The following is a 24,903-nucleotide window of genomic DNA, read 5'->3' as shown; positions in this document are numbered from 1 at the left end:
GGAAAAAAAAGGGTAAAAAGGCTTTCTCGTAGCAAGGAGAACACGTCGCAATTAGCGCTCACCATGGCTAATCAAGGAATTTGCATTTAAATGGTCCCCGCCTTCTACCAAAGGTGCATAATTAATCGTCGCGCCTTGCTAGAGTGCCATATAATACACGTTAACTTTTCACGCTTACACCGAGTTGGACACGTACACTTTTTTTCCTCGATAAAAGAATAAAGAAAAAGAAAATAAGAAACAAATTTTATGTATGAAGACAAGTTACGAGAGGCAATACATCGATGTACTATGTGATGAATCGAAATAATGGTAGAGAAAAATTACGGTTTTTAGCGACAGCTAAAGGCTACTGTATGATTTAATTGTGCTGACATTGTTAATCACACTGTAGATATAGGTACGATGATGTGTCTTTTTTCCCATATGTATGTTTGATTGATAAAAAACACATCATTCAATAGTAAAAGCAAATTTTTTTTTATATTATGCATCGCACTGTATATGCTGATGCTCTTTTTGATTTCTTCTTTTTTTTTTTTTATGAAAACTCACCACCATTCGGGTTTGGATTATCGTTCGCACTATCGTCTAAACCCCTGACGTCTAGATGTAAAATAATAAAGAGAATGAAAAAACATGACTGAGCGATTGATCAATTCATTTCAACTAATCTAATGAAAAATACGCCAATACGCTTCGCTAACGATTTCTAACGAAAAAAAAAAAAAATACTTTGTGTACTAGAAAAAATCGCTGATCTCTCTATGAACGCGATTACAAAACCGACAATTTAATTGAGTCAATTAAGAATGAATAACGTCATAAGTGAGAATAACTTACTGTCTCCGACTTCCTTGACACTGATGGTCAATTTGTCTCTCATTGTTTTCAGATGGAGCGTATCGTTGCGATCGAGCTCGACGAGCTTCTTCATTGTCAGCGCCTTGCCAACGACCAAGTGTCGCTCCAGAATTTGTCTCACCTGCAAAATGCATTTGACACATGATATTGTACCCAAGTTATCGTCTCATCGAGGTAAAATAAAACTTACGTGATAGGCGAAATCAGCCATAAACATCTTCTTGTGCAGCGACGGCTGCATGACTTGCAGATGCTGCCAGGCCCGGTCCTGTGGCGCGAAGAACGTATAGCGCTCCTTCTCATTGCCCAACAAACTGTTGAAGTCGTGACGCATGCCCAAATGATACGTCGAGCTGCAAAAATAGTTCAAAATAATCAACGTGTCCTTAGAAATTCGAATCGCATCGATGTATAGTACACAGCATGTCCGGGGGGCGCCACACAGACAGGCTTATCCCAGCACGAGCGAAGTCAATTGAATATTTCCGTGCAATTAGCTATTGAATGGATTGCTCCACTCACTGCCAGTACGGATAAGTCGCGCAGATATATATACGAGCCAAGGCCTATGAGAGAGTATATATGTACGAAATTGCCAATTTACTTGCACGGCATATAACGAGACCTTCTTTGAAGTCTAATCCTTGAAGGATTATACATGGGGACTTTGATCCTAGCTGTTATTGAAACGCGTACTGCTGCTGCTGCTGCTGGCCGTGCAGCTGCGCGCGACAAGACAGAATAGTTATTGGAATGATAAATCAGTCAAACGGCGGTAACCCAAATGACGTAAAGCGAGACTCGCTCTCTCGCTTCGTTTTAACCCCGAGATGGTCTCAAAATAAGCCGTTACATTATCTAAAACGCGGCTGGGGAAAGTTTTAATTTTTACTCGATAGTTCGTTGTTCTTTGCTCGACTCGCCGCCCCGGAATGCTTATACAAGGGAAGGATAACAGCAGTAGCAGTAGCTTACCAGTGCCCCCCAGTAATTGGAACGGAAATTTGTTGCGTTATTTTAATTAAATTTAAGAGTAAAAGAGCGAAGGTAAGGAAAATGAGTTTTTTCGTTACACGTTGGATGGTGGCTATATATCGCGAAAAAGAGAGAAAGAAAGAGAGAAGTTTCAAGTATACAATCCAGACATTGCGCATCATTACCTATTATTACAGTGTTGCTTTTTTTCTTTTGCTTTTGCTTTCATTTAATTATAATCAACGAATTTTGATTCGGAATTCATTTACGTTGCAACGGATCGATGATATAATACCGAGCTCTCATCGGCATTTACGCGGTAATGTAGCAACGAAAAAAGTACAGAGAGAGAGAGCTCAAAGAAGATTACAGCTTCTACTCAATTATCGATGCAGTATTATAGATATACAGTGCACTCGTATACGCACATCGAAATAGAGACTCGAGTAAATTCGAAATCCAACATGCTAGTGAAAGAGAGACCCGGAGTCGGTTATATAAATAGAGACGAAATAAATTAATTTGATTCGATCCAAATGAAACACACCGGTTGCCTCCCTCTCACCCTCGCTTTTCCTCTCTTTCTATGTCTCTATACTCTTAGTCGAAGGAAGCCGATTGATTTCTGTTTGATATATACACAGAATTGAAGGGCACGGGAGGCAAAGAGGGGATATTTTCCTCATTGGAAATTGAAAAGTCGCAAAGATGAAAAACATTGCATCAGCCAGGCAAGTAGAACAAGCCTGGGTAAAGTCAGGCGCGCGGGTCTGCTAAAAAACTTACTTGAGAGTCGGATCCGTTCGGAGCTTATCGAGCAGAGTGGTGTATGGCACGCCGAGCACTCGGTCGATTATGTGGATGATGCCGTTGGTCGCGCCGATGTTGGCCGTGATGATGGTCGCGTTGACGCCACCACCCTCGACCGTCACCGTGTGGTTGCCCGACGGTCCCTCGACAACGTTGAAGTACAGGCTCGTGCGAGGCTGGGCCGTCGGTACCTGTTGGGATCAAGAAACGATTAGTGGCTGCGTTTGGATGTGTAAAAACAAAAATGGAGAGTAAAAGATATTAATTTTTAAAATATATAAATATTTCACATGGACAAATGTATCTATGACACAGTGCTTAGCACATACATACACTTACACACACACACGTACAAAAATATGTTAAGTTGCATTATTTATTGTTTCTGTTCATGAATAAATGCAAATGAGTATTTTATAAATGAGTGAATAATATTGATTCATGGTGTAAATTAATAACGTACTACATCTACTTGCTGAACGAAAGAAATTAAAAAATCATTCTCGACTAACAGATCGGATGCATGCACGCGTACAGCGTACGACAATGTGTTATATGGGAAAAATTAATTAGTCAGTCCAAAGCCTTTCGACGCGGGAGCAAACGACAAGCCCCTGAGCCTATAAGTTCGTACATATAACCGACTTCCAAATTCCGAGAACGCACGGCGGCGGACATCCCCCAGCCCGGTTTTAACTTGCAAATTGAGCGAGCACGTACCGACCAAGTCCTACTACGATCTCATGAATATTAGCTATTCGATGGGATTTTATTCGCTTTATATATCGACGCGGACTGCAAGCGCAAACACGACCGATTATTAAGATCGACGAGTTCATAATTTCTCTCTTTTATTTTTTTGGGAGGGGCTTTTAATTTTATACTCTGGACGAAATTCGTACATTTTCTTAAATAAAAAAAAAAAAAAAAATAGACCCCCTCGTGATAATTAAGGCGTCAAAAAAGTAAGCGCGTCTCGTTTGAATACAGAAAGATAAGAGAGAGAAGACAAGACTATAGTACCACTGCAGTGGCCCTACTAGAAAATTTGCATAACTGTTAATGTAACTCGGTATATACTCATTGCAAATTTGTCTGCAGCAACGTGTCTCTTTCTTGCAGATAGAAATAAAATTTTCGACTTTCTGCAAAAAGCGTCGCGTGACATTATATATGTTTTTTGAGCAAAAAGAGAGCCCGAGTTACGAATGGAAGTTTTCAATTTAAAAAGTTTGATTGGAATTCAACGCTGTACATGGCGCAGCGTTGATTAATTATGCCCGGTAAACGGAAAATTTTTTTTTAATTACAAGTCATCAAAAATATCATAAACTAGATTATAATTATAAGTTGTACACGCAAGTTTTAAGTTAACAGTTTTAAATATTTCGAGTATATATGGTAACATGATTTCTATACACAACAAGAACAACTTCAATTTGGGTTGCTGCAAAAATAAGGCTCATTTTTTTTCCTGTAACTATAATGCGATTCGAGTTTTTTTGTTGCTACTATCATTTGAAACACCAAGAAATAAAACCTTCGAGAAAATTACCAAGTAGCGGTCGTGAGAAATTGTTTTAAGGAAAGAACTCAAATTACTCTTGAGAGCGCGAAATATACGGGTGTAACTTCAGGTACATTTTTATATTTTTTTGGGGTATTATCCAGAACATATGATAAGGCGAAGAGTAAAAGATGTTTAAACATGCATTAAGAAGTTTCAACTAGAAAATTAACCGAACGAAGCCCCGAATTTTAATATGAGTGAATATTTCATGAGATGGATAATAGATTATTTCAATGATGATTAAAATTATTTAATGGTTATTTCAATAACCATTAATGCAACAAATCGCCGATCTACTGAAAGCCCATTTAACATTGGGTGGCTTATTCTATATAATTGAAAAGAAAATCCAATCACGAATCCATAGTTGATTGCAATTACTACTTCACGTAATCAAAGTTATAAAACGATACCCGATTATTCACTTCGCTTTCTCTTTCTCTCTCTCTCTCCTTTCCGAACGTCTCTTTTAATCAGCCCCGTGATATAAGTTAAACCACTTAAAGAAAACATCTCTCGCCCCCGATTCCTTTTAGTTTCAACGATTCTCGCGCAGATAATTAGACGGCTGCCTCCTCACTCGCGCGCTACATGATCGTGTTCCAAATGTAGAAGCGTTTTTCGTTTTCGTTCCCTCTCGACTCTCTTTTTTTTATCGATCAAACAGTGGATGTTACTTGTCAGGCCTTTTTTCCTATTTTTTTGCAGTATTTTCTTCTCCAGAGGCTAAAATTACTATATAAAGTTTCGTTACGTAATCGAACGTGTTGAAGTGAAAAAGAAAAATAAATCATGCAGGTGAGAGGGTGACAAGAGGATGAAGCAATACTACTGTTTTTTTCTTAGAATTTATTGGTAATTCTAGATTTTAAAGTAAAAACGAAAAAAGAGGTACATTTATAGACAAATGTGCTAAAAGTAGTAAAAAATTAATTACCGAGTAATAGGCCTTACCAGACCAGAGAGGCTTTGCAAAAAATTGGAAAAAAATTGTTTTATACCATTAGGAATCTGAATGTCATTGTGAAATGATAAAAAATTTTATGACATATTTCATGATTATAGTTATAATACTGCTCCGGGATATTATTATCCTACGTTAAAAGTTTATATAATACTCGGAAAACAATAGTATGATTTACAGTGATTCAAATTTTACAGGATTTATGCATGATAGACGATTGATAGTTAGTAATTTTGAAAAAAAGTATTATAAATTGATGTTTTATCTCCACAAACTGCGACTCAAATGTCAATTCTTTCCAGTGCTTATAAAAACAATAAATCACTCTCCAAAGTATAAAAGCACTAAAGCAAATGCCAAGCGAATAATATATTTTATTACACAACGAGAACTCGAAAGCTTCGGTACGTCGAACTACCGGCCGTACACGTTGATACGGGAAACTCTTCACTTTTCTCTCTCAGTTTAAAACGTGTATGAAATTCGTAACGCGCGCAGAGAGCAGCAGAGAGCTAGCCTGGAGCTCTAAATTGCGACAATCACTTACCTGTCTCGTGGTTCTTCTCTCGATGACCTCCAGCGGTAAATAATCCCGCACGTAGTGAAGATTCAGCAGTTCCTTGACGCGCTTCTTGTCCTGCAGAATTTGCTTCACGCCGGGCTCGTCCCAGGCGGCGTTGCGCGGCGCGAACAGCGTGATATTGCTGTAGCGCGAGGCCTGTCGCATGAACTCGTCGCCCTGATCCCTGATGACTTCGTAAAATTTGTAAAGCGGCCCGTCCTCCTTGTCCTGCGATGGCAATTTTGTGTTTTTTTGTCGGAAAAAAGAAAAATTCAATTAGTTTCAGGTGAATTGTGCCTCGCGAGTAAAATCGATGATAATGTTTAAAAGCCTGTGTTTAGAACAAGCCAGATAAAATAACTTTAAGTGTTAACGTGGTTTTTATTTTCACTCGAAAAATTATTTCCTAACTTTGAAATAAAGCTGATTTAGCGAAACCAAGGAAAATAGCGGCAACTGAAGTAAAATTTGATAAAGTGAGTCGAAAAAAGGAAATTAAATTCCAGACAAAATTACTTCTAATCAGTGAGAGGAAAAATAAATAAAATTACACAGAAAAATTTCAAAGTCAAACGCGAAATTATACATTAATCAAAGCAAGCATTACTGTACAGTCGAATGAGAAATTCAACCAATTATTCAACAAGTAGATTATAAATTTGGAAAAACACGTTTTAATTAATAATGTGAGAACAAACACTAAAATTTTAAACGAACACCTAAGCACACATATTAGAAATCGTTAATTTATCGAATATATACAATTCTTCATTTATTTATGATTTACTAAATATTTCAAGAACTAACGAATAAATTACATGCTATTTTTTAATTTGATAAAAATAATTCGGTAAAAATTAAAGAACAAAATTCCAAAGAATTAACATAATCAATGAGATCAGAGAAATGAAAATAAAAAAGTTAACTTTTTTGGCTAAATCCAATTCACTACAGACTTAAACACGAGACTATAGATATTTCAGAACACTTGAATGTTACATTATATAGTATATGTGATGAAAACACATTTCATAAATAATAATCCTTATTATAATCGTATCAATGATTGAAATGTGCTGTATATTCTAAATAAAATGTGCGTAAATATACTCTTTTGTTAATTATTACAAGATTTATATTTTTTATACACTTCGTTTCATAAGTTATTCATTATGAAAGTTCGAACAATGGTCTATGGAAACTGTATACTTTTTGCCATATCTTTCATAATTCATACATCTGAGGGTAATTTTCAATTAATAATGTTCTCTCACATTTAATACAATAACATTATAATTTACTTAAAAGTACGTGGTAACCTGTAATTGCGTGTATGAATGGATTATGTGTTAATAATTTACTTCAATGGATATTTTGTGTATATATGAGCTGTGTATGTTTTTGTTTTTCATAATTAGTACTTACGATGCCCTACACGACATGCAGAGTCCAATAGAGACATGCAAAGCACCACAGAATAACATACTTGAGTCAATATAAAATTATTCAAAAAACATCAATTGTAAAAAAGGTATAAATAACACAAAAATTACGCGATATACTTGAGAAATCATTTAGGTATAGCAAACTCTAATTCAAGTTATAAAATCGAGCATTCATGGATCTTTTTATCCATTGATTAGAGTTTCTACTGCAGTTGCTAATTTTATTTTTAAAAAATCAATAAAATTTTTCGTCAAAAACGGGTTAAAATTAGTTTTTTGTCCGTTAATACGTACAATAGGTAAAACTCATACATAGTAACTAAAATAAAATTGATCAAAACATATGTCAATGATGGATTTTCGTCGATGATGTCGAATTCGTATGACTATTTTGCACACGAAGCGCGTTCGATTTCATGATTGAATTTTTTAATGTAAGGCGAGTGAGTCGAGTTCTTAGACGTACGAGCGATACTGATTGGAGCTTTTGCGCTAGCACTACTTATGATTCGATTCAGCGATCAATGAACGTGATTGGTTGAAGCTGATATTTGCACAGCATTCGTGTAAGGGTATGAATAACTGAGAAAATTCACACGGAGTTGTACTGATTCACGCGCCATCCGACCATGATCTATGAGGTGAATGAGAAATATGTATTTCTACGTTATTTTTTATTTTTATGTATAATTTCTTATTGATATAAACAAATATTCTATCTAAGATGTTACCGTGTCTACCTGCCGTTGCCATCTACATCTAGTTGAGACGATTACACAGTCATTACTTTGATGAAACAGCTCTCTGCCTCTCTTTCACGTTTATATACACAAAACTTTAATATTACATAATGAAGTGTGAAGCAAATTCACATTTTCGAGATCGTTGTTCATAGCGAGCACGTGGATTTACGTGGACTTACTTGGATTATTAATTTGTGCGTCTCACACAATCTCGTTCCCTTGCGTACATATTCAAACAATCGGAAATACGCGAGAAAATTTGCTTATTACGCGCGTCTCTTCGTTTCGTTCATTTTTTCTTTTCTTTTTCCATGTCACAAAGCTTTTCGTCGCGCATAAAATTTAATAATAATTCTTTTGCGCTATTGCATTCTATTTGGTTTCTCCCTCGCTCGGCTGCGGAATGAATCTATTCATATCGCGTTGGGTTGGAGATGAAATCGCATCGGTTTTCCGCGTGTAATTAGTGGGCAGATTTCCAATTTCGTGTGCGTTGCCGGTGTGGAATGCGTCGTGCCGTGTATACGCGTGTATGTATGTAGTATCGCTGTATATAGAGCTGCCCTGCTCCGCGCGCGCAACTGGATAAACGTGGCGTACATTCATATAAAAGGCGATTTTCTGTATGCGTAACGGTGCAAAAGCCTCGTGGTGCTATAAGGGGGGGNGGGGGGGGGGGGGGGGGGGCAGGAAAATTAAAGCACGGAAAATTTACTCGTGTAAAATAATAATTCCTCGCGGCAGATCATAGAAAATATAATAAATGATGTTTTCACGTGCGCGCCACGAGAGCACCGTGTAGACGTAAATAGAAGTATTTTTTTTATTTTTTGCAAGTTCCATCGCGAGACGTTCGAAAAAATTGTTATAAAATCCCGAATCGTGGATATCACGTATTCCATAACTACTCGCCAGTTAAATTAAAATGGACATGATTTATTTTTAATGGTTGATGCTAAAAATAAACGGCTCGGTCGTTTGTTCAACGGGTGCATACCATCTTTTTTTCATCCCGACCAGATATAGCGTAGCATATATCGTTTTCCTGGCAGAAAAATCCCGCACCCGTAATTTTTAACTACTAGTAAAATGGACAATAATTGATTTACAGGTTGGCAGTGCCAGGCGCGCATCTATACGTGTGCGCGCCGAGGATAAACGTTAAAAAGACTAGAAAATAGAAGGATTTTAGATTTTCACGTCAGTCACGTATAGTCCATACAGATAACCCGAGCACGCATACACATACGGCAACGGCTTGATTAAATTTTGTTTCCCCGCTAAATCGCGACCTTAATTCCGTTTCGATTTTTGCGAGCGAATCGAGTGCCCAATGAATATTCCTCTGAACGTGATGCACTGCTAGCACGCGCGGTTGGAGTAGAGAAAAAAAAGTTTATAGCTCATGCTATATACGTTTCCTAACGAAACTAAATAAAAACAACGACTCCATTAAAATGGGGAGATTTTTTCACATTCACCTCGACGATGCACGGAAAAGAGCAACAACGATGCACGACAACCGATAACTGCGTTTAAATGTTAGATGTTTTTTTCATTGATTACTCGGTAAGATCAAACTTTTATGGGCATGTTATTCAACGCTCGTACTGCTGCGCGTATCCGACATTAAAAATCGTTCGATTTAACGCGACGCGTATAACATGTTCCGGGCGTGCATATGTGTCGTGCGCGCGACGCTTCGATGCGCGAAAAAAGATGTGTGCGCAAGAAAATTTATGGGGTTTGTTTTGCTCGTGCCTATGAGCTCATACGTATATAATGCGCGAGTGCCGTAGCGTACTACACGAAGTCGAGCTGAGTTTCGAGATTTTTCAATGGAGACGCGACGATATTTTTCAAGGCTTCTTACACACGAGATTCTCACCCGCTGTGAGCGCGCACAGGGGTAGTTTATCAGCTTTCCAGAAAAACGAGCATGCGTTGACAGGTTGATTTTCAGCTATTGCCGACGATTAGTCATCCTTCCTTCGTGCGCGCTTCCTTTCTCTTTTCTAGATTAAGCGCGATCAAGTAGCAAAAAAAAAAAGATAAAAACAAAATCTTCTGAATCATATGCAACGAAATAATTGTACATACGAATAAGCTCGTGTATATAATACAGTAAGTCTCGCAGGTATAGAAATGACGTTTAGATTAAGGCGCGGCATACGTTGTTCTCTCCACAATCGACCAAATGGAGTATTATGTGGAATCTTGCTTGAGGGATTAACTCGTTATACACCTCCAGTGGAATACGGTATTACGTTCGTTCTTCAGTTTCCGCATAACGTTTCTCTAAGCTGCCTCTAATATATCTATTCTCTCCGAGCAAATATCATTATTTTCCGTTATCGCTGTTTGTTTATTGTTTCTCTATTTTTTTTTCTTCGTTTCGTGTCTTCGGCCAACATTACGCCACCGAAAAGTTCAACTACCGAAGCTTGACCCTTCCTGGTTCGGTACGATATGTATGTAACCACCAGTCGCATGCATGGAAAATCAAAGATAAAATACGCGAGCATATACGCGCGGTAAATCAACATCATCACCGCGGCCACACGAGAGCAAGCGACGTCGACTGTGTGTGCCGTGTAGCTTATGATTTGAACGCCCGAAATTCTCTCACTCATCAAGATCTCTCGAAGAAGGTATGTGTATCTGTATATGTGTGCGTACGTGTGAATCTGTGCGACTGAATGTACATATTCTCCGGTTATATAGTGCACAAACCGAATCTCTATGTAGATCTCCACGTGTTGAGGAGATGCTTTCATCGTCATGGGTTATGCATACGCATGCAGCAGTAGCAGCAGCGAAAGCAGCTGTAATACGCTGCGATCCTCTTTCTCATTCCCTCGCTCTCGCCGTGGATGGCATTATATTAGGAAGCTTCGAGGGAGGAGTAGCACAGAAGCCGAGAAGTATGTATAACGTAAAATTTGCAATCGAGCTTTGGTTCGTGTGTACAATTAACGATGCTCCGTGAAATGTTCATTAAATTTGACGCGAATGCAATTTTTTCGATAAAAGCGCCCGAAAAAAATCAAATTTTAATTTAAGCATCAAGAATGAAAATGAAAATCTCGTGAAATTTTTGTGTAAAATCAATGGCAATGCCGCTGCCACTGCTGTGTTTGACTGCAGAAGCTAATTTGAATAAAATTCAATCCGAGATATTCTCTCTCTTACCAATTAGAATTTCTTTTGCAAAAGATTACAAAGCAGTGGCGTTTGTGTTGGTAAAAGAGCCGTGTGCAAAGACTAGAGAGGGTATCAAAAGCAACAAAAAAATATAAAAGGAGGGAGAAAGAGAAAGAGATTTAGTCTCTATGATTCTTTAAAAAAACTCGGCCACAAAAAATTTCAAGTAAAAGGTTTGGGTCAATGCACTTGCAGTGGAAAAAGAGAGCTTGAGCGAAATCATCATCACAAAGAGCAAACAAACACTGACACACTTATGCACACACTGAGGACGAGGGAAAGCACTTGGTATATAGCAGTATTTTTTTTGACTTTTGGATATACAAGATGCTGGATTAGTATTCAGAGGAAAATTTACGTGCAGTGTATAATTATTACGAAAGAATTTATCTCGTCATTTACGTTACTTCAGTTTTGTAAAAAAGTTCAAGTTTTAGAAATGGCAAATGACGAGTTAAAATTCATTTAGAAATAAGTGATTATAATGATGAAAACAGGCAATAATGAATGAAACAGATAGAGGTAAAGTAAGCGAAAAGTTTGATTTTTTTAAGAATAATATGTGAATACTTCTATAATGGAGATGTGAACGATGATGATTGATTATTTTGATAAGTATTAATGAATTGAAAGATGACACAAATTTTCATAAAATGTGATCGAATGATACATCTCTCGCGAAAACATCGTTCATATCCGTTATTATAACAAAAGATGCAGCTAATGTTTCTTGAATTGATAGAGTAAGTATGAGAAAAATTTTAAAAATGGTATAAAAAACGTGTTATTAATTAATGTAGTAATAAAACAGATTTTAAATTAGTAAGAAAAAATTACGAAACAAAATGATAATAATTATTACAAGTCACACAAAAACTTGAGAAAAAATTTCAAACAAAAATTATACATTAGTTATATTAAATAATTAATTATATCGGTAAGTAAAAAATAAATTGTCGGACGAATGATAAAATTACCTTCCAGGACTGCATTTTTGATCGATTAAACCATATGCCATGTGAGTGGTTGGGGTTGTGTAGGAGGAGCATGTAAAATGATGGCCCATAACATAAGAAGCAAGGAACAAAAAACAGAAAAAACAGGAAGATTCATATTAGATTATTTATGATTCCATATTTTGTTGTTTGCATTATCTGTGGTAAAAATATGTATTTTTATTGTAATATAACTAATCGATCGTCCATTGTTTCACTTTCTTTCTTTAGAAAAAAACAATAAACGATGCCGTACAAAATCGTTTAATTGATCAAAAGATTAAATCTAACTTTCGTATACCATCAACACTGTTGTACATGTTACGAAAATCCAAAAATTTTCACTTATTAATTTTCTAAATTAAGTAATACTCTACTGTTTCATAATATAAATCAAATATGCGATGCCTCAAATTTGTTTTGCCTTATCGCTTATAAACTCGTACATAGAGCGATGCATCCATAGGTGTACGGCCACCACGACCTTAATCTGCCTTCATTATTAATTACTTGGTTTATCGACTAGAATTTACCAAAAATATTTTCAAAATCATTACGAGTACCAATTATCTTTCCTGCTCTCGAGTTTTGATTTGAATTTTCCGACGCGCGCGTTGTCAGCGAATAAGTACCTTTCCGAAAATGATTGCCAGAGCAAGTCATACCCTCTGACACGTACATAATATTTGTGAGAGCAGCGACTGGCAATAAGGTACGTATTCTGTTCACGCGTTGTACCAGACAGCTGCCCGAACAAATGTTAATTAATCCGCTTTATATTCGTCTGCTTTTACATACATATATGCACGGGCCCCGGCCGGCTTTTCATCTAAAAATATGAGCTTGCTCGTTTTAAAATAATCTCGAGCTTTTTTCGAGTGTTATATACGAAGGAGCGATGTGTGATTGATGGACGAGCCTCATTTTATCGGAAAAGGGTCAAGAGATATAAATTAGACATATATCATCGATACTTTTGGTATATCGTATCTCATATTTTATAGATTCATAAAACCATATATTCGAAAATTAAATGTATGTGATTTTTTTTGTACACCATAAAAAGAAGGGAATATTTGATGCATACAGTTTCACATACCAGGAAGAGCTATGTTTTTATTTTCAAGACAGCGCACAGCTTCCGTTCAATTTTTTTGTACTAAAAAGAAAACCGTATTCCATTCCTAAGCCTTCGTCGTCAAGTTTTTTTCCTCCTTCCAGCGGTGCCCGAAGTGAAAAAAAAACCCGAGTCTCATTATTTATAGACTAGGATGAATTGAAAAATCGGACGGCCTTTTACTCGGTAAAATAGAATTATAATAAGACGCAGACACTTTTTACATACGCGAATCGATTAAAATGCACAGGCGCAAGTATATCGAATCTGGTAATCTCTGGGTATATTACCGCGCGCTCGAGCCGAAAATTTAATCAAGTTTCTCTGGTTCTCGGTGCGTGTCTTGTTAAAAAAAAAAGAAAGAAAGAATGAAAAAAATGAACGCTTAATAAACCGGTAACTCTTTGCTCTCGAAGCCGTAAAAAGTAACTTTCTCAATTCACGTTATTTCGTGTAGCCACTGCTGCCGCCGCTGCCACCGCCACGACCGCAGCCGAGTACATATCCAGCTACTATAGATGCGCGCGTATTCCGCGAGCTCTCCTCTGGCAAAGCTAATCCTCTCTCCGGTTAGTTTTACGAACAAAGAACCAACTTTTCTATGTTATTTTTTTTATCCGATGTGGCGCGTGTGGATCTAGGTGTAGTACGCGAGAATGTGCAAAGAGCGAAGTTGCGTACACAGACCGTGTATTCATTTATGCATACGAAATTCCGTAAGCAACTTTTTTTACTTTGTTTCCACGATCTCGTCGAATAAATTGATACGAAATTAATCGGCGAATAATTAACAAAGAGAGAGCGATGTACCGAGCGAGCACAATGACACCCCATAACGCGTTTGCTTTATCCACGCGTGCCATCAGAAAAAAAGTAGAGAATCTTTACTCGTATGAAATGAAAAATTTTTTAAAAATGTTCACACTATTGTGAGCGCAACAGAGTAGAGGCACAGACGAGTAGCATCTGTGCCGCGCCAAGCTCGAGTGCGTTGCGCGCGGCATTGTCTGCTATTCATGCAGACGCACAATATACACATATACATACTCCATATATAATATAAAAAAGAGAAGAAGCAAAAAAAAATCCCCGTCGTAATATTCGTCGCGAGAAAAAAAAATTCGAGAAATTTTCATACGGCGGGGGCGGCCGGGGGTAAGATCGAATTTCCTCGTGTGCCCGCGCCGCTACTACTACGTCGCAGTACCGTAGGCAGAAAATATTCACGTCTCAGAATCTATCCTTTTTTATGACTGCAAGCCTGCTGCTCGTATGCTGCTCTATACACGTACGCATAGAGCGAATAAATTGTAGCGGCTCCGAGAGCACGACAATGACGACGACGATATTTCATATTTGTACTGATTTTTCATTTTTCCTTTTTTTTTTATTTTGGCTTCATTGAAATTTCCGACGCTTCCTCAATATCAGCTGTGCTTAAAATGCATACGCATGTGTACTTCCGATTGAGTACTTCCGACGTTTTTCTTTACATTTTTATTTATAACGTAATATAATGTTTATATGAACTTTCCACGACGTATCAGCAGGATTTAAATTTGAAACATACTTTGTTCAGAAATACAAAGATTGTAATAAAAAAGTTCATACGATGACGGTTTTCAAAATTAAAATTTTGAGCCCACATTTTACTCATTACTTAATTACAATGCATAGCTTGCGTTTTCGACGCGCGTAAATATTTTTGGTTGGGGGGTTTGGTTAATTAGCAAAGCATAATAAACAAAGTTAAATAATAATAAATCTTTTTGATTTTTTCCTCATTATTCTAAAACGAAATCAACGCATACGTTGGCGATTATTTTTCCCGTCGAGAGCTTGCAAAATATAAAATTTTCTCAACGAAAATATTTTCATTTTATCCATTTAAATTAAATTAAACGACATCAAAATGATTGAAAAGTAGGATTTTTAAAATTTTTTGCAAGCGACCAAAAAAACTTGAGGAGTTCCCTCAGAACCTGACCTACAAATCGGGCATATATCTAGAAAAAATCTGAAAAAATTCATACGCTTTCGTTGACAAATTCTAAGACCTTTTCGTTCCTTTCAAATTTTTCGTAGATTTCATACTTATCGAGATAAAAAATCGCAAAGATTCATTGCTTGTTGAAATTGTTTTAATTTGAATCGATTAAAGCTCGTGAAAAATAAATAGTAGAGACAATTTGCAAGAGCACTTTTTTGTTTAAAGTGACCCTAAAAACCTTAGAAAGTGGGTTTGAGGTCAAAAAGTTAAAATTTTTATTTTTGCAATGTTTTTACATTAACTTTTCTCAAAAACTGTTCAGTAAAGTTTTTCCAGTTTTTGAGGTAGGTTTCAGTACATACTGAACAATCATCTCCTAATTTTTGAAAAGATTTTATCGATGCGTTTTTTTATAATCACGGAAAATAGCGTCTTTTCGACACGCTAGCATAGGGATCCTATGTTAAAGTATCGAAGTTTGATTAATTATATTTCGGAAATGATTTGGTTAAAGTTCCTGACATTTCTCATATATGAAAAGCACTTTCAATAATATGTGGTTAAAATTTCAAGACCCTTTATCGATAGTCATTTTTTTTGAGGGAACTACCTTAAATCGTCAAAAATGGAAACTACCAAAAATAAAGGAAAGAAATTATTTTTCAGTAAAGCACTCGCCTTCGTCTCGTAATGTAATCTCTCGTTTTGGTAAAAACTCATTCCCGAAAACTATACCATTTATAATGGAACGTTAGCAGAGTTATATTTTGTTTTTTTACAAAATTTTAAAAAAATTTAGCAGATTTACATTATATTTTGGCGCAGGAGAAAATTTCAAGAAAAAAATACAAGTTTAATGTAATTTTAAGCTTTTAAGAGGTTTACATGTGTTCTTCATAACTATATCAGACTTCACATTTTCATGTTAACAATACTAGTAAAGTATTAAATTGACGATGGCCTACCCCGTAGCTAGAAAATTTATTAATACATCGAGAAGTTTCAAATTAATTTTTTCCATCCCTCCGGCAAAAGTATTTACTTTCGCCGTACGCGTAGCCTAGAAAAAGAAGGACTTTTGCCCACTTTTGCGCGCCCAACAGATGCATTGGTTGCTATGGCCAGCTCAGCCTAGCAACGTAATATTTATAATTTCATCGCCCGTATTACTTAGCTTACAATTGGTCGGAGACACATCAATACATAGAGATGTTACAATAATTACGTGATAAATATTATGCAGAGTCCTGAAATATCATTCGCGCATGATGGTATGTCCACGGACGAGAAAGAATGTTGTGTGTAACTTGTTACACACAAATCAAAATAAAAATAATGTTTTTTTATTAATGTTATTGATGCTCGCCCCCCCGACCAGCATCACTCGCTTCGCTCGTGATGCTAATGTCGGGGCGAGCATCAAAATTCGAAGCTTAATTACAGAGTCATATGTTAACGTTTAGTATGACTTGCTACGCTCACAATACTAAAAGTAAAGGAAAAGAATTCGCATCGCATGTAACTGATTTTATGTAAAAATCAATAATAATCATAACCGCTTTGTTTTTTACACAATCAGGCGGCAAATCAAGATCTCGGTGCGAAAGAAAAAACAAATGCAAGTCCTTATGTGCATTGAGATCTTGAATATATTTTTATATTTTGAATTTATTTGGATAATTTTATGAAAACTTTTGCGCGGGGATGGAAGAAAATACTATTTCTTACACGGGTGAAAAATGAAACACCCTCATACACGTGATATGACGCCTCGGCTTCGCCTCGGCGCCATTATACGGCCCCCTTGTAAGAAAATCTACTTTAAGCATCCTTGAGAAAGCTCAAATCGCGATTCAAACTAATACAAAAACGGGCGAAAATTTAATAACTGGAAGAAGATTTACAGTCTATGGATTCATTTTTTAGAAGCTCTGGAAGTTATTTTCATTCCTCCCGTGAACGCACAGTCATCGTTCTGTGCCTTGCCCCAGAGGCCAAGGTAAACCTCGTCGAGGACCAACTCGAGACGCCGAGACGATGTCGCGCGTCTTCAAACGTGATGAAGAGTCGCATACAGTGTGTGCATGCGAGTTTCGTCGTATACTTCGCTTTCGTTATAATTTTGCAGAGGCGTGTTGACACTTTTCGAAATTTTTACGGCGCACGTAGAGGATTGGTACTCGTATGATCAAAAAATAAACTTTCTATGTAAAATATACTATATAAAATATTATCAAACTAAGTTAAAATATTAAATGTAAAAGCATAAAATATTTCATGAAATATTTCGAAGTTGACTACTATATCAGGTACGCCTTAAAGTACTTTTGATAAATGTCAATAAAGAAATGTGAGAGGTGAATTAAATAATTTATAAGTATAATAGTAAAATATAAACTCGTGTATCGTGGAGATTGTCAATGTTTCTTTCGTGTTGAAATTTTAACAAGTGCAATCGATTAGTGTATTATTAAATCCGCATCGATGCTTGAATACTTAAGCGATGATATAAATTATTGAATGAACGTAAAATCGGGTTAAGAATAATTGATGATATCGCGAATTAGCGAATGATCATTTTTTGAAGTAAAATTATTTATAGTTTGCAATGAGCGTATAGATAAAAATATTATTTAAAATAGAGAGCTGCTGTTTTTTTTATTTATGTACACAGTGAAAGGCGGTGCAAAATGGACGGCTGTTAAGGTGCTCTCCTAAAAACATCAATTCAATAGCAAGATCACCAAATTGTATAAATATATCATTTTTTTCAATATATCTCAGCGTATACATTCACAGAGTGAACATCGAGTGCGTCAATTACAGCTTGGTATACAATAGAGCTGAAATTAAGTTGTTAGTTTTTTTTCGTAAGTGTAATATAATAAATGTGCATCTTTCATTGAAGTTTACATTAGATATATGAGTTCACTTTTATGAAACTTCAGCAAACGATTAAAAAAACTTACTTGTTGCTCTGTAGTAACTTACGACAACAGACGCAAAAAATAAAATTTACAGCCGAAGACAAGGGTGCAAAAGTCATGTAAATACTGTAGAAAAAGTGTACATAATCAAGATTAAGCTAGAAGATAATCAAATGTCTTTAGCGACGTTTTTCAACGTACACACATTGGCGATCGTCTTAATGAAGTGCAGCAGCCGATATCTTAAAATACAAGTGCCGTAGACAATCATTTTAGTATGCACATTGATTACTGATGAAAAAAAAATAGATAAAAAAAATTAATCTGATATTTGCACAGAAATTTTTTGTTATGGCATCTGAACATACGGCAATGATATAGATATAAATGTATATATTATATATATAACAATGCAGCAATTTGTGAGAAGTGCATTGGCAAGAAAAAGTGCTCAAGACATACATGTATTCATACTTATTATTTATAATAGAATATATATATCGTATGTATAAAAAATTGTAATATTAAAGGGCAGACTCGGATCGATAATATTTATATGGGTTATTGTAGTATTGTGGCGTATATATATCTGTAATATTAAAACTTGGTGACATTAGATAGGGCGTGATGCGGAGAACACATTTTCTTACTGTTTATATATGGGTAAATCGTTGGAAACCCCGACTGTATGCACAGTTACCTAAGCAGACGGAAAAATCATTCATGTTTATTTCCGTTTCATAATTGAATTGGATTTCTTAACCAGTTTTTTTTCTATAAGCCCGTTATTTAAATGTCCAGAGAGAGAGAGAGAGAGAGAGAGAGAGAGAGAGAGAGAGAGAGAGAGAGAGAGAGAGAGAGATGATCAGAGAGGGTAATAAACGAAACCAAATAATTAGAGCCTTTTTACTGCATATTTCAACTATCGAGACACGCAGCTGCACAACATTTTTTCTCGTTTGCTCGCACAGTCATCGGGCAAAACGTTACGACACTCGTAAAGCTCGGTGACGGTATAAGCAACAGCGGTTTATCGCGAAAAAGAGAGAGAAAGAGATGAAAGAAAGCTGCTTTTTTTCTCCTTCTGTGCTTTCGTCAAGCTTTCGCATCAAAAAACGCATGAAACTCGTTTCATTCACCAATTGGAATACGGCAATTAGGTGGCCCGTTAAAACGAAATTAATTAGCTGTCATCTTTGCTCGATATGGCGCTGCCGCTGCGCGACTGAATTCGTACCACCCCGTGTCGCGAGATTCACCATAATAATAAAGAAAAGAAATACCGGTTAGGTATATTATATACGCGAACTCGGGTTCGTTTAAACATCAGAGGGATTTATTAATGAGAAATTTTGCATCTTTGGCTCATTAGTATTCTTACCGGAGTGTGTAGGTACACACACACACACGTATGCATAAGTCATACATTATACCGTTACATATGAGGTACCTATATCTGGCATACATACACATCCACGCGCTTGTATTTACGTACGCACTGCTCGCCTCAGCGCACGTCACGCGCGCGCATTTGACTTGTCAGTCTGCTGCTGCTGTACATCGTATACGTATACGCGAGCGAACGAACGAACGTGTTTTGACGAGTTGACGTATATAGGCGTAATACGCGGCTTATATATACCGTACGATATGTGTGCAACGTAGATGAGTGTAATCGTCCTAGGGCTGCATTCATGCTAATATGCAACTGTGTGCACTCGGCGTGTATTTAATATACCGCGGCTGTTGCTGCGTTCAACGCGACGACTGCTCGATGGGCGAACGTGAATATTTTGCCCCGTGAGTGGCGTATTATAGGCGCGAAGAGTCGAAATGATTTCCTGAGTGGGAGAAAAAAATAGTCCAAGAGCCTTAAGAAATTTCGTCAAACACACACCGGCATTTATATATAATTCAGCGCTGAGAATATTATATACTCGTATTATATATTTAAAAGCTCTGTATGCCATCGTGTGTGCAAGTACAAGGTGGTGCAGCAGCGCGTGCCAGTCCTGCCAGCTCGTATAATACGACGAGTGTGCGTATATACATACCAAAGTCACGTTTAGTCAACGGTTACTCTCTTCCTCTTCCTCTTTCTCTCTCTCTCTCTCTCTCTCTCTCTCTCTCTCTCTCTCTCTCTCTCTCTCAGCGTGATGCAAGCCCAGAAAGAACAGCTGCAACTACAGAGGCTCTCTATGCGCTGCTTGTCGACATACATGCTTTTTGCGGTCGAGAACTTTATAGAATCTGCTGCTATATAACAGTGACAAACAAGAGACTTACTTTCTCTCTCTTATATACGTGTGTATGTAGCTGTGCACTGTTTGCCTCTCTCCTTCTCTTTGGTTCCTTTTAGTTTTTATCCCGAGACTCAAATACACGTAATACATATACAGCAAGAAGAGAGCTTTTATCGTTTGTACGTTCGATGTTTGCACAATGCACGTACCTACTCGTCCTAAGAGAAGAAGATATTTGTTGTGGTTTTTTGGCCTCATCGAATTATTCAATGCATTATTTGTATCCTTCAACGACGACGACGATGATGCGCGGAAAGAAACGCAAAAGATCAAAACTTGCGAGAGAAACAGATTCTTTAAGCATAGCTGAGGAGAAGAATGTTTTGCTTTCTCATTACTCACACGGGGGTCAAAAAGTTTTCTCTCTCTTTCGCTCTCTCTCTCTTTTCTTTTGCGAGAGCGCGCGCGCTAACGCGAAAGTTTGCATAATTGATTTCGCTCTTTCTTCGCCGCTCGAGCGATAAAGAAACTGCTGCTGCTAAAAATAACGATAAGAACAAGCGAAGCAGGCGCGCGCGCGCAGAAGTTGAAACAGGTGAAAAAGAGCTCGAAACTTTATTATAATTTAATAATGCACGCGCGTACTTTTTAGCGGTATAGAGCAAACGCGGAGATTCGAAGATTTATCTCGAGATTTCATGGTACATTACAACTCGGGAGGCAACTGTGCATTCAGTTTGGCTTTGCGCAATGGAGCAGATTTACTGTACTTAAATATTGTCTTCGAAGTGATACGAGTCTCGGTTCGGTCAGACGCGATTGCGCATAAAGTATGTCATTTTTTTTCTTACATCTATATAGTAGTATACTTATAATATGTATATTATGGATGATTAATTATCTTATACGTCTAGACAATGGCGCGATACAATGGGGGAGGGAGGAGGCAAGCCGCGTAATACTGACCTGAATGAACTCCTGCACGGTGGTATCGACGACCATTAGTGGATTCTGTATGAGATGAATGACTCCGTTCTTCACCGGGATATTGGCCTTGACGATCTCGGCCAGTACCGAGGCCGACGGATGCTGCGAGTCGCCCATCAGCGTGTCCGACTTGATGTAATCTGTCGAACGTATAATTTATTATGATTGATAAGTAACTGCACTCAATTTGTAATATAGAGGACTCTATACTAACATTTATCGACGCCCTTGTCGGTGTGCTCGGTGGAAAAGGTAATGGTGACCTTGAGATTATCGCCGAAAGCCAGAGTCTCGTAGGGTTTGTTGCTCGGCGTCGGCGCCGTGAACAGTACGTGATTCGGAATCACGTGACCGTCGATGACTTGTTTGTCGATTTTACTGGCTCGATGCGACGGCTGTGCAAAGAGAAGAAAATCTGTAATTAATAAATGTTCCTAGCGAGCTCTCATAGCCACGCTCACCAGCACGCCGTCGAGCGGTGGCGAGGCAGTGGCGGCGGCGGCGTTTGTTTGCTACTAAACGCAAAACTCTTGAAATTGCAGTGAGGCAAGAGAGAGTCGTTGAACTTCGGGCGCGCTCGCGCGCGTGTGTGTAGTGTGCACTACTTTTACTGCTTCTCTGCGGCTTTAATATATAAAGTACCCACTCACGTCGAGGTCAATTGGCCGCTCTTTACTCCAAGCTGCGCGCGTGCACACATACGAGCTTTCACGAGTACTACATTGCTGCTGCTGCTGCTGCTGCTGCTGCTGCTGCTGCTGCTGCTGTGCGGCCTTTTCTCCTTCTCCGTGCGTATATAGGTAGAATATGACTCTTTACCGCAGACGAGGATAATTCAACGATTCGATATACGTTTCCCCCAAAATCTATCTTTTTCGGTAACTATCCTCTCTCTCCCTCTTTCCTTTTCACATTCCATTTTGTCGCCACATTTGGCACGACTCGCCACGCGAGACCAAAAAAAAAATAAACATAAAAGAAAAGACAGAGAGAGAGAGAGAGAGAGAGAGAGAGAGAGAGAGAAGACAAGAAACAAGTGTGCACGAGAACTGCAAAACGGTATAAAGGACCACGGCGCAACAACAAGTTGAATAAGAGTGGACGCGAGCATCAGACAAAGGGTACGTACACCAACGAGTAGTAGTAGTGCAAACGCGCACGAGGGCAAGAGAGAAACTCAAGAGAGACAGCAGACTCTCTCTCTCTCTCTCTGTACGCGGCGCAACCCTTTTTCCCTCCTTTTTTTTGCAAGCAATAGACGGGGGCGAGCGAATAAAATTCCAGCAAGGTGCTGACGTTGGCAAAAGACGACCCAAGCCTGATACTATATACCGAAAATCCCCCTGCACACACACGCGCACACACGGATTGTTCTTTATTATACAGCTGACAAAAAAAATTGTACGTGGCAACTCGAATATTCTCTCCTCGTCGTTTGCTTGGCGGCCGAATTTCATCGGAAAATTAGAATGATAACACGCGCTCGATAAAATTTTATTATTCCCTCCCCGAATTCTTCCGATAATAATAAGATAAAAAAGAAAAGACGCGTGTGTTCGAGTTTACGGTGCAGGTTTCGTTAAAAGCATGAAAAAAGTGAAACGTTTTTAATGTCCATCAATTTGTGGGCACATTTATAGGCTCACTTAACTGTATTATGTACTTTTCGATAAATGAGCCCCTAGTTAACGGAGAGCTTTTTTCTCTGTACTCGAGTTGGTCAGTTTATAAATTAATGCGATACAATGTCGAAGTTTATCCACATTATTCAAGGGACCCGATAATGACATCCAATTCCGAGTTGTTTTTCTTATTTTTATACGTACCTTGAAGCCATCGTCAATCGGTATGAAAAACGTGTACTTTCCCTCGGCGCTGAAAACGTTATCCTTCTCGACCATCCGCACGCGGTGGTGGAAAGTACTGTAAAAAAGAAAAAAGAAACAAGCTCGATTAATAATGTCATTTGTGCGGAGCTAGTAAGGTTCCATTTACCACCGGGAACGGCAGTTAGATAGAACGTAGATGTTATATAAACGTACCGAATGCGATGTCTGCCCAAGTTCAAGCTCTCGCTCTTGTTGAGGAACTGCATGGCGTCGGGATTGTAAATGAGCTCGTTGCCTCGAGCTTGAACCGGCTCCAGCACTTCCGAAATCTTGTGCAGTACCTGCGAATAAGGCGCGCCAAGTTTCGTCATTAATACCTCGTAATTGTCTTTTCTCCTACTAGTTATATATGTATAGAGTATATGTGTGTATCTATGTGACTTGTATTATATATGGTTTTCTGTGCTTCGCATTTTTGCGACCTCGTTTTTTTTTATGCCACAACTCTGTCGACTCGGAAACGTGTGTACACGTGTACACACGAACGCCGTGTGTGCTATACGGGTTCGAACGCGTTTCCCGTGGAAGCAAAATGAAGCCGCATTCCAACGTCAATTTATCATTTAGCAATGGTAATCGACCTAAGGAACACGGAACTGTGTGTATCGTGGCGTGCAGCGAGGCAAGAAAGAAAATGGGATACTTTTCATTTGTTCCGCGATTCACACAGACACACACATACAGGAAGAAACGACGCACAAAACGTCCAAAACAGATGACTTTTGATGTGTCTCTGCTTGCCGTATAAAAGAAGGACAAAAAGATAGAGAGAGAGAGATAGGTAGAAAAACCGACCGACAAGAAATCGTCACACGACGTGCAGTGCTGCTGCTCTTTTACTCGGAAACTCATTGTTTTTCGCTGTGTTATGCTGCACATTCCAACGAGCTCTTCTTCTTTTTTTTTAAAGCGAAAGAAAATTGAGAGGCGTGAGTATTTGAGCGTAAATAAGGTTTGAATGACAAGTGACAATGTCACACGCGAGTATGTGACCGAGTGCAAATTTATACTACTCGTTTTTTGTCTTGACGAGTCTTCCGCTTGAGACTGTTGAATACTAAATTAGAATTATTCAAGTATCCGAGATCAATTCGAATGACAAAGAAGATCCCGAGAACGAAGAGAGGAAAATTGAAAGATGGTTACAATGCCAGGGCGCGGAGAAAAAGGGCTAAGAAGCGAACTATTCATCAAAGGCAATTGCCGAGCAGCGTCGTACCGTTCGTCGCGCATAATGCTTACGTAATTCAAAGAAAAAAAGGCTGTCGCAGTCGTTTCTTCTTCGCGTTCGCGCGCGCCGGCAACCAAAGAGCGGCGTGTATTGTAAGCGGCAGTTCGAGTGCAGAGCTGCAGACTGGAAGGATGCCACTTTCGCCCTATTACCGCGTGTATGCATACGCTGCGAGAAGAAAAGACGCCGCGCCACGCTTTATGGTTTTTGTATTATATATAAAAGTCGCGCGCGACAGAACGAGAGACGACGCGCACATTGAGATCTACTCGTACCTGCGTGTTTATCAATGCTTAGAGATCGACTGTTTGAGTTTTTGCAAAGGTGAAAGACACTAATATTCCATCGATAACTCAAATTTAGATTCATAATGATGATTTTTTTGTG

At 38.1% G+C, this 24,903-nt stretch overlaps 1 protein-coding gene across 1 annotated transcript in view; it reads right to left on the bottom strand.

The window, feature by feature from the left end:
- The window catches only part of LOC106656797 (fasciclin-1), a 54,763-nt gene that overhangs the window by 5,167 nt on the left and 24,693 nt on the right, over positions 1-24,903 (bottom strand). Inside the window, exons 4-14 of the mRNA XM_023458982.1 lie at positions 23,439-23,566; positions 23,223-23,319; positions 21,611-21,791; positions 21,376-21,536; positions 12,115-12,123; positions 7,171-7,176; positions 5,731-5,973; positions 5,157-5,186; positions 2,626-2,840; positions 1,055-1,217; positions 844-985 (exon numbers count right to left, since the gene is read on the bottom strand). Coding sequence (XP_023314750.1) covers positions 844-985; positions 1,055-1,217; positions 2,626-2,840; positions 5,157-5,186; positions 5,731-5,973; positions 7,171-7,176; positions 12,115-12,123; positions 21,376-21,536; positions 21,611-21,791; positions 23,223-23,319; positions 23,439-23,566 — 1,375 coding nt within the window. The remainder of the gene's footprint in view (positions 1-843; positions 986-1,054; positions 1,218-2,625; positions 2,841-5,156; positions 5,187-5,730; positions 5,974-7,170; positions 7,177-12,114; positions 12,124-21,375; positions 21,537-21,610; positions 21,792-23,222; positions 23,320-23,438; positions 23,567-24,903) is intronic.

The sequence above is a fragment of the Trichogramma pretiosum genome, unplaced genomic scaffold (genome assembly GCF_000599845.2).
Source record: "Trichogramma pretiosum strain Unisexual culture from Peru unplaced genomic scaffold, Tpre_2.0 scaffold37, whole genome shotgun sequence".
Classification (NCBI taxonomy): Eukaryota; Metazoa; Arthropoda; class Insecta; order Hymenoptera; family Trichogrammatidae; genus Trichogramma; species Trichogramma pretiosum.
This window is presented reverse-complemented; position numbering and strand designations above follow the sequence as displayed.